The sequence below is a fragment of the Leptosomus discolor genome, chromosome 1 (genome assembly GCF_034619465.1).
Source record: "Leptosomus discolor isolate bLepDis1 chromosome 1, bLepDis1.hap2, whole genome shotgun sequence".
Lineage (NCBI taxonomy): Eukaryota > Metazoa > Chordata > Aves > Leptosomiformes > Leptosomidae > Leptosomus > Leptosomus discolor.
In genome coordinates, this window is record NC_141391.1 from 24,931,319 (window position 1) to 24,944,667 (window position 13,349).

The window sequence follows — 13,349 nt, forward strand, 5'->3', positions numbered from 1 at the left end:
TATATTTGTTGAAGTTTCTTGTTATGTTTATCTCCTTTTATATAACAGCAGAAACAGTACATATCTTACTGGTTGGTTAATAAGCTTAGATTCTGGCTGGTATCTCAGTGTCCGGAGTGTTTGCTTGCCCTAAAAAAGGTATCAGCGTGAGCATTTTCCTTTTTCTTTGCCTTCTGATTGTGTACATGGAATAATACTGACATTGTGGTGGACTTCTAAAGTTTCAGCTGTTAAATAAAAAAAATAAAATCTGTCAGCTGAGTCTCTTGTTGAATCTCAAAGAAACTTTAAAAGAATTGCCGTTTCTCAAAATGCTTGTTATCTTCCAGTGTGTTCCAAAAGATGACAGTGCATCTTTAAAAACAAATTTAAAAAGCTTTTTGAAACTTAGTCATTGGATATCACCTCACTGGCTTCTGGATTTTCATGCTTCAAAATATTCTAGATACAGCTGGCCTCGAGGCTGTTGTTCTTAGGTGTCTTCCTTTTCCCTGACAGAAGTTAATTGAAACAGCTGGTGTAACTATTATGTGAACTCACGGAGACTTTCATTTAACTAGAATCAGGCTAAAAACAAATGCGCACACCTCCCCAATCCTAGATCCTGCCAAATGTTCAGCACAGATTATTTTGACAGAGCTAGGTGTGTGCAGGTCTACTGACAATCCACAGAGCAGGAACTTCTAGCAGTGGGATGTAACAAGCTAATTCAGTTTTATTTAGGTAATGGTTGAAGTGATAACTGTTGTACAAGGGCGGAGTTTAGCATTGAATTTTCTCTTGTTGAATGATAGGTTTTGTGTTTTACTCTTTTTTATAATTATTTTTTTCCAGTAAAGCTTTCCATTAATCCTAAAAAACTTTCAGGAGTGATCTGCAAATTGTATTCCATAGGAAGTTTAAAAGGTTTATTATTCTTTGTCCCTTGTGGTCTAAGTAATAGACTATTTCATTGAGCCTTTTTAAAATTAATTTTTGGTACTATAAGATTAGATATATGTGTTCTATAGAAAACTAATTCCTATTTAGTGTTTTCTCTACTTCTGAGAGGGATAAGTTATTATGTACCCTCTTATGTAACCTTGGCTGGCTCCTAGGTGCCCACCCAGCTGCTCTCTCACTCCCCCTGCTCAGCAGAGCGAGGAAGAAAATAAGATTTAAAAAGCTCATGGGTCAAGATAAATACAGGGAGATCACTTACTGATAACCATCATGGGCAAACCGGGCTTGACTTGGGGAAGATTAATTTTTATTGCCAATTAAAAATGGAGCAGGATAGTGAGAAACAGAGACAAAACTAAAGACACCTTCTCCCCACCCCCCCCCCCCCCTTCCCAGGCTCAACTTCACTTGTTCATTTCTGATTCTTCTACCTTCCCCCTTCCTGCAGCACATGAGAGATAAGGAAGAGGGGTTGTGGGCAGTTCATAACCCTTCATCTCTCCCACTCCTTCCTCACGCTTTTTCCGCTGCTGCAATGTGGGCCCTAACCAAGGGATGCAGTCCTTCACAAATGTCTCCAACATGGGTCCTTCCCACGGGCTGCAGTTCTTCAAGAACTGCTCCAGCATGAGCCCCTCTCATGAGGTATAGTCCTTCAGGAATAGACTGCTCCAGCGTGGGTCCCCTATGGGGTTGCAGGTTCTATCAGGAGCCTGCTCCAGTGTGGGCTGCTTTCCACAGGCTGCGGTGTGGATATCTGCTCTGACATGGTCCTCCATGGCCTGCAGGAGGACAACTTGTGTCATCATGATTTTCTTTATGGGCTGCAGGGGAATCTACTCTGTTGCATGGAGCATCTCCTCCCTCCCTTTCTTCACTGACCTTCATGTCTGCAGCGTTGCTTTGCTCATGTTTTTCTCGCTTCTCTCAGCTCCTCTGCAGCATTTTGTAGCATTTCTTAAATATGTTACCACAGAGTCACTACCAGTGTCACTGATGGGCTCGACTTTAGTCAGGGGTGAGTCCATTTTGGAGCTGGCTGACTGCCAAGGGAGCAGCCCCTGGTCTCTTCCCACAGAGGCCATCCCTGAGGTCTCCCCAGCTACCAAAACCTTGCTATGTAAACACAATACAGATGTTCAATTTCAAACTGAGACCTTGGGCACCACTCAAGCTTAGAAGCTTGGTTGCATGTCAGCTGGACGCATCAGCTGGACAGTTCGGCTTGACCATAATGTATGAATTTCAGTCTTAGAATTATTTCAAAATGTGCTTCAAATGGGATGATATCATGATGTTCTAATCAAGTTTCTGCTGCAGTTGGTCTGATCTGGCAGCTGTTCACCACTGGAAAAGGGGAGTTTTGTTCCCCAGTCCCCTTAAATCCTGTTCCTTCCCTTGTGTTAGTTTTGATGCTTGTCATATGCTTTTCAAAAACAATTAGGCTTGTTTTTCTGACTTGGTGAATTTGGTCCAGCCATGCATCTCATGCTTTTATACTTTCTCAGATTGAGGGGAGCAAGATTCCCTTCAGCCATAATGAGCTATTAAAATGAATTTAGCTATGATGTGTAGCATCATCCATCTGAAAGCTGGAATGGAGTATCTATGTCAAACAGCAAGAACACTGAACTTGGTCACATCTTCTGTGCATTTTTGAGGAGTCTTAGGCTTGCCGTCATGATGTTGTATTAAGAAATATAAAGTGGATAAAAGTGGCATCATATTTTCCTGGGAGTATTAGAAAAAGTTCCTTCAGTGAGTTTTGTTCTATCCCAACCCAGCTTTCTCGTGATCTGTTTTTACCACAAGTGCAAGTATGTCACACTTGATTCAACTGCTGTGTGTATGTAGGTACAGAGAAGACCAAACTGAGTTGGCTTTTGTGTAGCTGTTGAAGTGCATTGCATATCATACCTGTTGAATCACATCTGATTATGTTCATTTTACTCGTATTCTCCTCATTTCCTAAAATCAAGATATGTTGTGCTGTATGTATTCTTTACAAAAATTATGTAAATGTCAGTGTTAACTTGTTGTTTTGTAGAAGATTAGTGAAGTTGAAGCAAAATCTGTAACTTAGGTTGTTACTGTGCAATGTGGACTGAAGAATACAAAACATGTTGGGATATTTTTTGGGTGGTGGGTGGATGAGTATAGTTCATGTTCCATTTCTCCTTTAGTGTAGAATGACCTTGGCTTGGGCCAGTAAGTCTCAGTTATGGCAGATTATACCATCCTGTTATGGAACATGTTTCTAACTCATCTCCTCTTGGGGATTCTGGTTGATTTTTATCTCTGATGTTATAGTTCTGAGAAGATCAAAGTGTACCTAGATCCTCCTTGTACAGGAGATGGGTAGGAAGAAAATGCCTGAATTGGAACACAGGGTTCAGGAAGTGGTGACTGAGGAAGTGTTCCAAACTTTTAAATAAATAAAAATATCAAGGCAATGGCAAAGAAATTTTATTTCCTTTGTTACATTCTTGACTTATAACTGCCCTGGTACAGTCTTTCTAAAATCCCAACACATGCCATCTAGGCTTTTTCACTGTCTTTTGTATTAATTTTATGTAAGTAAAGCTTTCAATTCAGCTTCCTTCTCTGCAGCAGTGGAACTTTGCATAGCTTAGGGTGGCTTAGGTGGCAGTCTGTATTTGCATCAGTTTAAAGGGACTGAAAAACCAAGTAACTGAGTTGTTTTCATACTTGAGATTTAGGAAGAAGATACTGTTGCTTATCTGCAGTCTTTTGCTTAAAATATGGGCTTTGTGGCATAAAGGAAAGACTTCCATTTGGTCTGCTCTGTTCCTGTGCCCACTTCATTCTCTATCTGCTGCTTGTCTGGCAGTATTGGCAACTAAAAATTAGTGATGTGTAACACTTCAGCAGCAGTGCTACTTAGACTTTTGAGGGCATTGTGTTCTATTTAATAGTCCACTTCAGCTGTCTGTTCTCAGACAGTCTAAAAATCCAAGCTGGCTAGGATTTGTTATTACCGAGTGGTGGGAACAGTTCATACAATAAGATAAGAAGATTCTTGGTTGCATCTCTGTTATGAGGATCAAATATGTTCAGGCATGAGTTTTAGTGTTTTTTTCTGTTGTGTACTTCTTGGAAGTCTTATGGTACTATAGGACAATCTACGTGAATGTCAAAATCATTGCTATCCGCCACAATATAGATTACTGAGAACAATCAAAATGTTCTGTCCAGTTTTTTCTTTGTTTGTATGGGTTTTGTCAGTGTATTTCTAGTTGGATTTTGTTTGTAAAAGTGGGACAGATAAGGTAAACATAAACTAGCTAAAAAACATTGACTTCTTAATTTCTTTCCACAGTTTTAAAATCGTGAAATCATGGCTCATTCAAAGACGAGGGCCAACGATGGAAAAATCACATATCCTCCAGGAGTTAAAGAAATCTCTGATAAAATATCTAAAGAAGAGATGGTGAGAAGGCTAAAGGTTAGTAAGCAAGTAACAGTTTGCAGATTGAAGTTTCTTGTATACAGCACTCAGTGATCCCGTTACTCTATTTTCTATCTGAAAGGATTTTTTTTCCCCCTTTATGCTTTACCTTTTCTGTGTTCAGAAGGAGAACTTGTTGGCTGTTGTGCTCTCTTACCACTTTCTTGAAGTGACTTGTCCAAAAACATTTAAATGAGTTAAAAAATCACAAATGGAAATAAGCTATATTAACTTCAAATACTACTTTTTATTTTAGCTCCTTCAGTGAGTCAGTGCTTTTAGAGAAGAAAATACTGGAAAACCATTAAAAGAGAGTAATAATTTTGGAAATAATATGGGTCCCTCAGAATACATTTCCTTTGTGCATTTGTGCTCTTTGGGTTAATTATAAAACCCTTTATTCTTATTATTTCAGCCTGTATCATAATTAAGGTAGTGTTTGATTATACTGCGTGTGTGTCTCCTGAATTTCTTGACCACTCTGTTTGGCCTAACTCTACAGGAAGACTGGAGACGTTTGGGGGATAATTGTGTTACTACAATTCTTTATCTACCCGTGTGCTCTCACAAAAAGGCAGGCCTATTAGTATTGTGTAGAAAGAATGCCTGCAACTAGGGCTTGCCCTGTGAAACAGAAGGGAACAGATGTGGGAGAGGAACCTTAAGTGTTCTAACAGCTGGAAGAGCTTAATTTGGAGTTTGTTTTCTTAAGAAGTAGTTTTAAGTCAGTCGGAACTAATGGTAAATGAACAAAAGCCAATAAAATCCCCAAACACCAGGATTCCTTCTCCCCTCCCCCAGTAACCTGTCTGTGCTTTGGGAATTGGGCTGATAGACTATAGTCGGTATGCTGCATTCGATGATTCGATGACATGTATAACTTTTGTGTACGAGTGACGCCTAACAGAAGTTATTTGTTAGCACTTGTGTATTTTTTTTAAAGCTTGTGAAAACGCACATAGTTCTTACTGATACTTTTTCTCCTATAATTTCATTTCACTTTTGGCCTTGAATGTCCGGTCCCTTCTGTTCCATCATCTTGATCTGTCTTGCAGGAGAAATCCTGTATTTCTTGTCAGCTGTTTATTCTGACTGTGCATTCATCAGTATGCAGGCAGGGAGAAAACCACATGGTGTTTCTTTTACGAAGGATTGAATGATCTAGGCTACACCACAAGTGTATAGACCTACGGTATTAACACGGTTGCAGGTGGTAAAGAACAGTAGTTGATAAATAAGTGAACTATTAGCATCTTCAATTCCCTGACCACCCAATTCATATAATTATTAGGGAATATGCGCTTTTCTGTGGATTTTATTTTGATTTGGCCAAGCAGAAAGTCTGCTGTTTGTTAATGGCGATGTATTTATATAAATACAAATTATTGGGTAATCTGAGAATAAAATGGAAAATATGCACAGTGAATTTCTGTATTAGCTTAACTTACCTCAGAAATTTCATGCATTTGTTATCCACACCATCTCCAAGTTACAGTAGATTTGGAAAGGAGGTAGAAACTAAATGGTTGGAGTCACAAACTAGTACTGGTTGGAGTCACGAGCTAGTACTGAAGATAGACAGAAGGTGATAAACATTTGGAAATGATGAATAATGTGAGGAAAGCATTTTTTCCGGTTTCTCTTAATACATAAGAACAAAGGTATCATCTGATGAAAATATATTAATTTTAGATCAGCAGTCTAATAACATAGCTTGTTCCACAAGTTATATCATTAATTTCCCAAGCTTATTACTGTAGAAAGATGTAGGAAAAATTGAATGGGTTAAGAAACATGGGCCACAGCTGGAAGATGAAGCTCCAGGAGTATTAAGCATGGTGGTCCGGGTGTGATTTCAGCCTCGGGAATCCTCTAACCTATTGCTTTGCAGGAAGTTAGAAAGGCATGCCAGGAAAACTAGCTTGTTTTTGTTTTTCCTTAAACACTGTGACAGAAAGCTCTGGAGACAAGGTGACTATTTTTTGTTGTCCTGACCAATATGGAAGTTCATGTTGTCAGGGAAGAGAAACTGAAGGTTCATTTCTAGACTAGGCAAAAAACATACTTGTTGCAAGAACCCTTGTGGCAACTGAATACTTATTCATTACCTTTTAAATTATATAAATAAAACTACTTTACATAGAAGTGAAAACAATTCTGATTTTCAAATTACTTTAATACTGTGTAAGGGCACCAGTGCACTTGAAGTGGTTCATCTTGTGTTTGACTGGGGAGTACTCTTTTTTTTTTTTTTTCTCGCAATGGAAATTGTATGTTTGCATAAGCTACTAATCTTCTGTGCCTTTTAATAAAGTATTCTCGTATGCATGAAAACTTTACAGCTGCTGTGATCCTAATTATGCAGGTGTCCTTCGGTTTTTTAAAGTAGGATTTATTGCTACCTGACCAATTACAGTAAATTTTTTTTTTGGGGGGGGGATACCCCAAAAAACCTAACCACAGCAAAGTAAAATAATTTGTAGTGTTTTAAGATTGTGGTGTTTTGGGTTTTTTGAGGAACTTCACTGACATCATTGTTTGTGAAAAATACCTCTTCCTGCTCTGGTGATATAGATGGGAGTTTTGACTTTAATTCTCAGGATTGTGTAGTTAAGTCTTTATTACCATTTTGCTAATTTTAACAGGAGTTGAACTCTGTAACATAACTTTGCCGCTGTGATCCAAATAAGAAGTTGGATACAGAAAAGTGTAATTACTTTGTTTTGTCAATAGGTTTTTCTCCTCCAAACGGTTTTTTAAATAAAAGAATTCTCACCAACTAGCAGTTACTAATTATGGCTTTTCTTGCTTTTGTTCTGCTCAGGGTATTTTATACTTGGTGTCCCAGACTTCTTTTTTTTCTTTTTGTTCCGCAGCTTTTGTCTGCTGGATCCTTATAATACTAATGGGCATTTTAGTCCTGTTGGACAACGTGCATGTGACTGGGCTGCACTGGATTTACATATGCTTCCGCTGGAAGTGTGTGAGCTGCTTCTGGGCAACACAGGGGATAACCTTGTCCTCTGAGCAGTAGTAGAAAAAACCCTGAAATTGAAAGAGAATAGAGGGAAAATAAATTGTAACCCTAAATACTTCGGGGAGAAATAAATATTTTGAATAAATTTTTGCCGTTTCCTAAATTTTTTAGTGAATGCTGTTGTATTTTTTGAATTGGCCAACTTGATGATATGGTTTGTCAAAAAGACACATGAAGTACTATGGCTAGACTTTCAGTAACTCGGCTGAGACTGTGTTGGGACAATTGATAGAGGACTTGACTAGGTCCTTCCTGTACCCTGGAAAATAAGACACTCAAATGAAGTATTTACTGCACTGGTAATAATGATCCTGACAGAAGTTGCACAAAACCTGACAAGGAACTTTCAGTAAGGACCCTGTTACACAGAGCATTTCATTTTATGTACTAGTGTCTCTCTGTCTTTTTAGATGGTTGTGAAAACTTTCATGGATATGGACCAGGACTCTGAAGAAGAAAAGGAGCTCTACCTAAATCTTGCTTTACATCTTGCTTCAGACTTTTTCCTCAAACATCCTGATAAGGATGTACGTTTGTTGGTAGCATGTTGTCTTGCAGATATTTTCAGAATTTATGCCCCTGAAGCTCCATACACTTCACCGGATAAACTAAAGGTAAATTGAATTAATATCTTCTTCCACACCAGGTTTTCAAACTCAGTGATTAATGTAATTGATTATGTTTTTTTTTTTCATTCCCTTTGTTTCTGGTTCAGCTTAAGCTATCCAAAGTTTTGACTTGATTCTGAGATAGGGGTGTTTGGTCAGGTCAAATGTTCATCAGATAAAGTGGTATAGATTACAACTTTTAGTAACTTGTAGAGTTTTGGATTTATATTGAAAATAAATGTTTTATTGAACCGTCATTGGTATTTGCAGATAGTGGTCTGTTACTTTAGAAATATTGATATGTCTATAGTTTTTATCATAATCTCTTGCAAGATTGATGCCTTCAATTAGGAAAATAGCTCTGCTGTTTCCAATTAAACTACAAAGAGATAATTACTGTATTTTTATAGATAAAGGCCCTACTGAAACAAAGAAAAAGTGTTTTTGTATAACGGATAACTATTTCTGATATGAATTGGAAAATTCTGCAATTACAAACATCACTGATCCCACTAGATGGAGATGGTTGATAGAGAAATGCCAGGTTTGAAAAGGCAGTACAGATCTGCCCCATTTGTTTCAGAAAAAATTCATTTTAGATTTGTTTTGTAGTTTTCTTTTTTTAAATAGAAATCAAACTTTCTTTCCAACTCAGAAAGTCAGACTTACACAGGCTGAATCTAGTGTGATGAACTGAGTCTTATAGAAGAACTTGCAGGGGAAAATAACAGTGAAAAATACATACTTTTTTTGTCTCTCTGATTTAAGAGTGTATGTGGCCTTTTTTGTTTTATTTTTTTACCCTACTGTGGAAAAAAAACAAACAAAAAGGTGGTTGTGATGGAAGGTATATCTATTACAGTGGAAGAAATCACTCAATTTCTGATCTAGTCGTTGCACCAGAAGTGGTTCGTAAGTGGGGCAAACAGTAGTTTCAACTGTAGTACATCTTTTGTTTCCAGACATACTAGAGAGATACCGAAGGATTCCTGTTAGCTGTATTTTCTTTCAATTTCTGAATTGTTGCGCATCTGATTGCACACTAGCTAGTCACCTTACTTATTGGTTACACCATCTTCAATTGGAGACAAACATTAGCGGTCTCTACTGCTATATTTAAGTCTGGTTTTGAGGCATCCTGATTGTTACTTTGATTTTGAGTATATGTTTTCCTTTGCTTGTTAGAGGTTGTTCCCCCCCCCCACCTCCCTCTGAATTGGGCTAACGTTATAATATTCATTACAGAATTTGATCTATTGAGTGCTACTGAGTTTCAAATTTTACAGTATATAATACTGGAAGGTTTATGTTACTGATTGTGTAAGGGCAATGTAAGCATACTACACAACTTGGATAGAGCTCTGAACAGACTAGGAGCTTCCACTGTGAGCATTCAGTTCTGTAATCTGTGCAGATTTCAGAATTTGATTTCTTGATGCAGATTTCTAAACACATTTTGGGAAATAAAGAAAGGACAAACAATAGAGACCTTTGCCTAGGGCTACTGAGGTAGGTTTTTTGCAAACTTGTTTCCGCTGAACACAGCTTTTGTGGTTGCAGGACAAGCTCTGATACAAATGTTGAAGAGTTCCCTCCACTTTATGACAAAGAGGTAAGAGGAAGAATGCTTCCTCTTGGGTTATATCTTGGCACTATTTTTACCCAGTATTTGATATTGTATCCGTACTGCAGTTTTGAGTCTCTTCTAGTATCTTTAGCATCAAAGTTAAAGATGGCAAAGAGAAGTGCTGAAAAGGATAATTTCTTGAGAGGGGAAAACTTAAGTTTTTGCCCTTGCTTCAAAATCTTCAGATCTCTTTAACTTACACATTGTGCAAGTGAGATACTGAGAGAAGGGATCAGAATTTAAGCTTTCCCTCTTTTATGCGTATCCTGTGTAAATCTTGTGTTGCTTGCTGAGTGTTGAAAGAGCTTTAATAACGGGGTGGAAAATGCCACAAGAAGACTAAAAGCAGGATTGCTTTTCTGGGATCTGGAAACTTCTGACTTTAAGACCTCCTCGGTGTGGGGAAAGCCTAGAGCCCAAATCTAATTTTCGGGGTGGTGGTGGGGGAGATGTTCTCATCACTGTTATGTGTCAAAGAAAACCACTTGGACAAAGGGACTGTCTGCCTGACTCGGGTGAAATGGAGATGTTTAAGGGTCTATATTGTAGCAGAACTTCAGCTATCTGAATGTGGTCTGTGGTGAAAGCCATGGCTCTGATGCTTTCTGAAGACATTATGTGGTTAGCTGGTGTCAAGACAACAATCCACAGAAGACATTCAATGTTCTTCCTAAAGTTGAAGTATAAGTGTCTGGGTTTTAATGTAGACTTGCTTTATGGAGCCAGATGTGGAACCACATTGTCTAACTCGTGAAAATGTTGCAATTTCTTAGCTGCAGCCAAAGTTTATTTTATCCTTTGTTTTGCATTTATAAATGCATGTTCAAATAATATATTCTGTATGCTCAAAAAAGGGAAAAACTTTGGGTCATATTACACTAGATATTAAAAATTAGTGAGTACTTTTAAGTTTAGTCTGTCTTGCTTCCTTTAAAACAGGAATAGGAAAAAAATAGAATTAGGAGTAAATTATTACTTTTTCAGATGAGGCCATTATTATTTGTGAGGCAGTCAGATGCTAGACATTGTACATGTATGCTCTTCATTAATGCATGTTTTCATATACAATACAGTGATGAGTACTTCATAAAAATGAGGAAACTAGTTTCGGTCTCAGTAGGGTCTTTGAATCACATTCAGTAAACAAGTATTGCATACTGAGCTGCAGGATAAAAAGTAAAGACACTTTATTAAATGAACTGCTTGAGATTCATCTGTAAAAGTAAAGTTTCACAGAATAATTATACCTAGGGCATGGGTTCTAAGATGAAGTAGTTTTTGTATTTGACGTTGGTCATTCTCTTGGATGCTGCTTCTTTAATTGAATCTCATCCTTCACTGAGACTCAGTTTATATGTCTTCTAAACTTTGCAGCACCTTCTGGTGTACCGGTTTTTCAGGTTTAGAACTCATTTTGGACAGGCTGATGGCCTGCTACTGGTTCAGGCACTGGTTTTTAAGGGGGGATTCTTCAGACTGGCATTTGTCCGTGGACTGAATGCTCTTCAGTGGTTGGAGTCCATTAGGTGTGTCCTTTGATTTGATTTGAACTGTGTCTTTAGATTTAATTTCGACTAGAGTCTAGTTCGTGTGCTCGGTAACTGATCTGAAGTGTGAACCAATGATCCTTCTGATCATCCTTACTTAACACTTCAAAGGCATGATCTTGATCCAAATTCAAACATTGATGTAGTTGTATCTCTGAACAATGTGCTTGCTGTGCTTTTTTGCCAAGAGATGATGATGTCACCTGTAATCTGGTTTTTACCTAAAATCACAGTAAGTGCTCAGTGTAATGATTACAGCTGGATTTTGTGGTTGTGTAGGTAGAAAAAAGGAACTTCATTCTCATCTTTTGTCCATCTCATGCTTGAGGGGGTGAGGGGAACTGGTCATTTGAAAATGTTATAGAAAAGCTTTCTAGACTATTTTTAGGATAGTTTTTTCGGGGTTAACTGTGAGGCTTTCTTGTGTTTATTATAGCAACTTTATACCTTTTGGAATTTATTTGATTGTTAGATGAAATACTATAGATACTGTCGATATTTTGAACACTATTTCTGGTGATAGGTACTTCTGAATCTTTTGATTTAATATAGTGGTTATGAATTTCCAGCTCTTAATTATCTGAATGTAAAAAGCATTTTAAAAAGACACCTTCCTGTGTGTTTCTGTTCTGTTCGTAATCAACTGTTACTTATAACCTGTTTGAATTTATTCTGTGTGAGACTTTTTCTGAAGAAGTCTTCTGGTGCTGGAAGTTGATAAAGGAAGCAGGAGAAACTTGGTTTATTGGTTTTTGCAAGAGATGTGATCTGTGTCAGTAGCATGATGATCAAGAAACGCATAAACCAGTGTAAACATAATAATGCTCTTAGGAAAGCTGCAGTTGCCTACTGCTTTTTTCTCCTTTTTCTGTCAAAACTTATTGCAATATAAAGTAAAAATGTAAAATTCCTTGTTCTTCCAGATAATCTTTTGACTTCTGCAGCATGTCAGCCAGTTGCAGCTCTGTCGAGTTACTTGAAAAGTAACTAAATCTAGAAAAAGGTTACTTTCTCAAGCCTTTAAAGAAACATGAAGCATTTGAAAATTACTACTTGACATTCTCTGTGATGTTTTGTAGATAGTCTTCTTTTGGACAGTGAAATCATGTCTGTCATTGCATATTTTGTAGCGATGAATAATACTAGTAATTTTAAAAGATTATTATTTTAATTTTGAAAGTTTTATTAAAGTTGATTAAATAGCTATCACTTCTTTCTTTTCAGGATATATTTATGTTCATAACAAGGCAACTTAAAGGTTTAGAAGATACAAAAAGCCCCCAGTTTAATCGATATTTTTATTTGCTTGAGGTAAGCTTCATCACTTACTTCAAAATAACTGTAATTTTTCAACTTAATGATGTATTAAGTACTCCTTTTGTTTTTTCCTGTCCAACACAGAACATTGCTTGGGTCAAGTCTTACAACATATGCTTTGAATTAGAAGACAGCAATGAGATTTTTACACAGTTGTACAGAACGCTGTTTTCAGTAATAAAGTAAGTATTGTCACCCCCAATTATAATATATTATTACATGGTTGAGATGTTTCTAACCCAAGTGTTCAGTCTATTCTGTAACTTTTAGTGTTAATGAGCTTAGTTTTGTAATTCAGTTTAACTGAAGATAGCAGCGTTAAATATAACAAGCTGTCAGTTTTGCCTGTTTTAATTAAACAAGACACACTGCAAATAATTTTTTTTTTTTTACTAAGAAACTTACTTTGATTGTCTTTTACTGCATTTATTTTGTTCTGTTCTTGAAAGCAAATGGTGCAATATGCCATTCTGAGGAATTTGGAAGATTATTACTATAAAAAAATGAGTCAGAAAATGAAATGTTCTGCTAGAGGTCACCTGCCTGCCCTGCTTGCTCAAAACAGGGTCAGGTAAAGCAGACTGTCTGGGACTGTAACCAGTTGGATTTTGAGCGTCTCCAAGGATGTAGACTCCATGGCCTCTCTGGGCAACCTTCTAATGCTCAGTCACCCTTATATGTAAAAAGCTTCTCTTTCCTATGTTTAAATGGTACATCCTTGTGCCTATCGCCTCTTGTCCTGTCGCTGGACACCACTGAGAAGAGCTTGGCCCTGTCTTATTTACTCCCAGCATCAGATGTT

General features: G+C 37.4%; 1 protein-coding gene across 2 annotated transcripts in view; it reads left to right on the forward strand.

The window, feature by feature from the left end:
• The first annotated feature begins 4,300 nt into the window (after positions 1-4,300).
• The window catches only part of PDS5B (PDS5 cohesin associated factor B), a 91,792-nt gene continuing 82,743 nt past the window's right edge, over positions 4,301-13,349 (forward strand). For both annotated transcript variants that reach the window (XM_086481872.1, XM_086481873.1), the window contains exons 1-4: positions 4,301-4,408; positions 7,859-8,062; positions 12,455-12,541; positions 12,632-12,729. In XM_086481872.1, coding sequence (XP_086337998.1) covers positions 4,301-4,408; positions 7,859-8,062; positions 12,455-12,541; positions 12,632-12,729 — 497 coding nt within the window. The remainder of the gene's footprint in view (positions 4,409-7,858; positions 8,063-12,454; positions 12,542-12,631; positions 12,730-13,349) is intronic.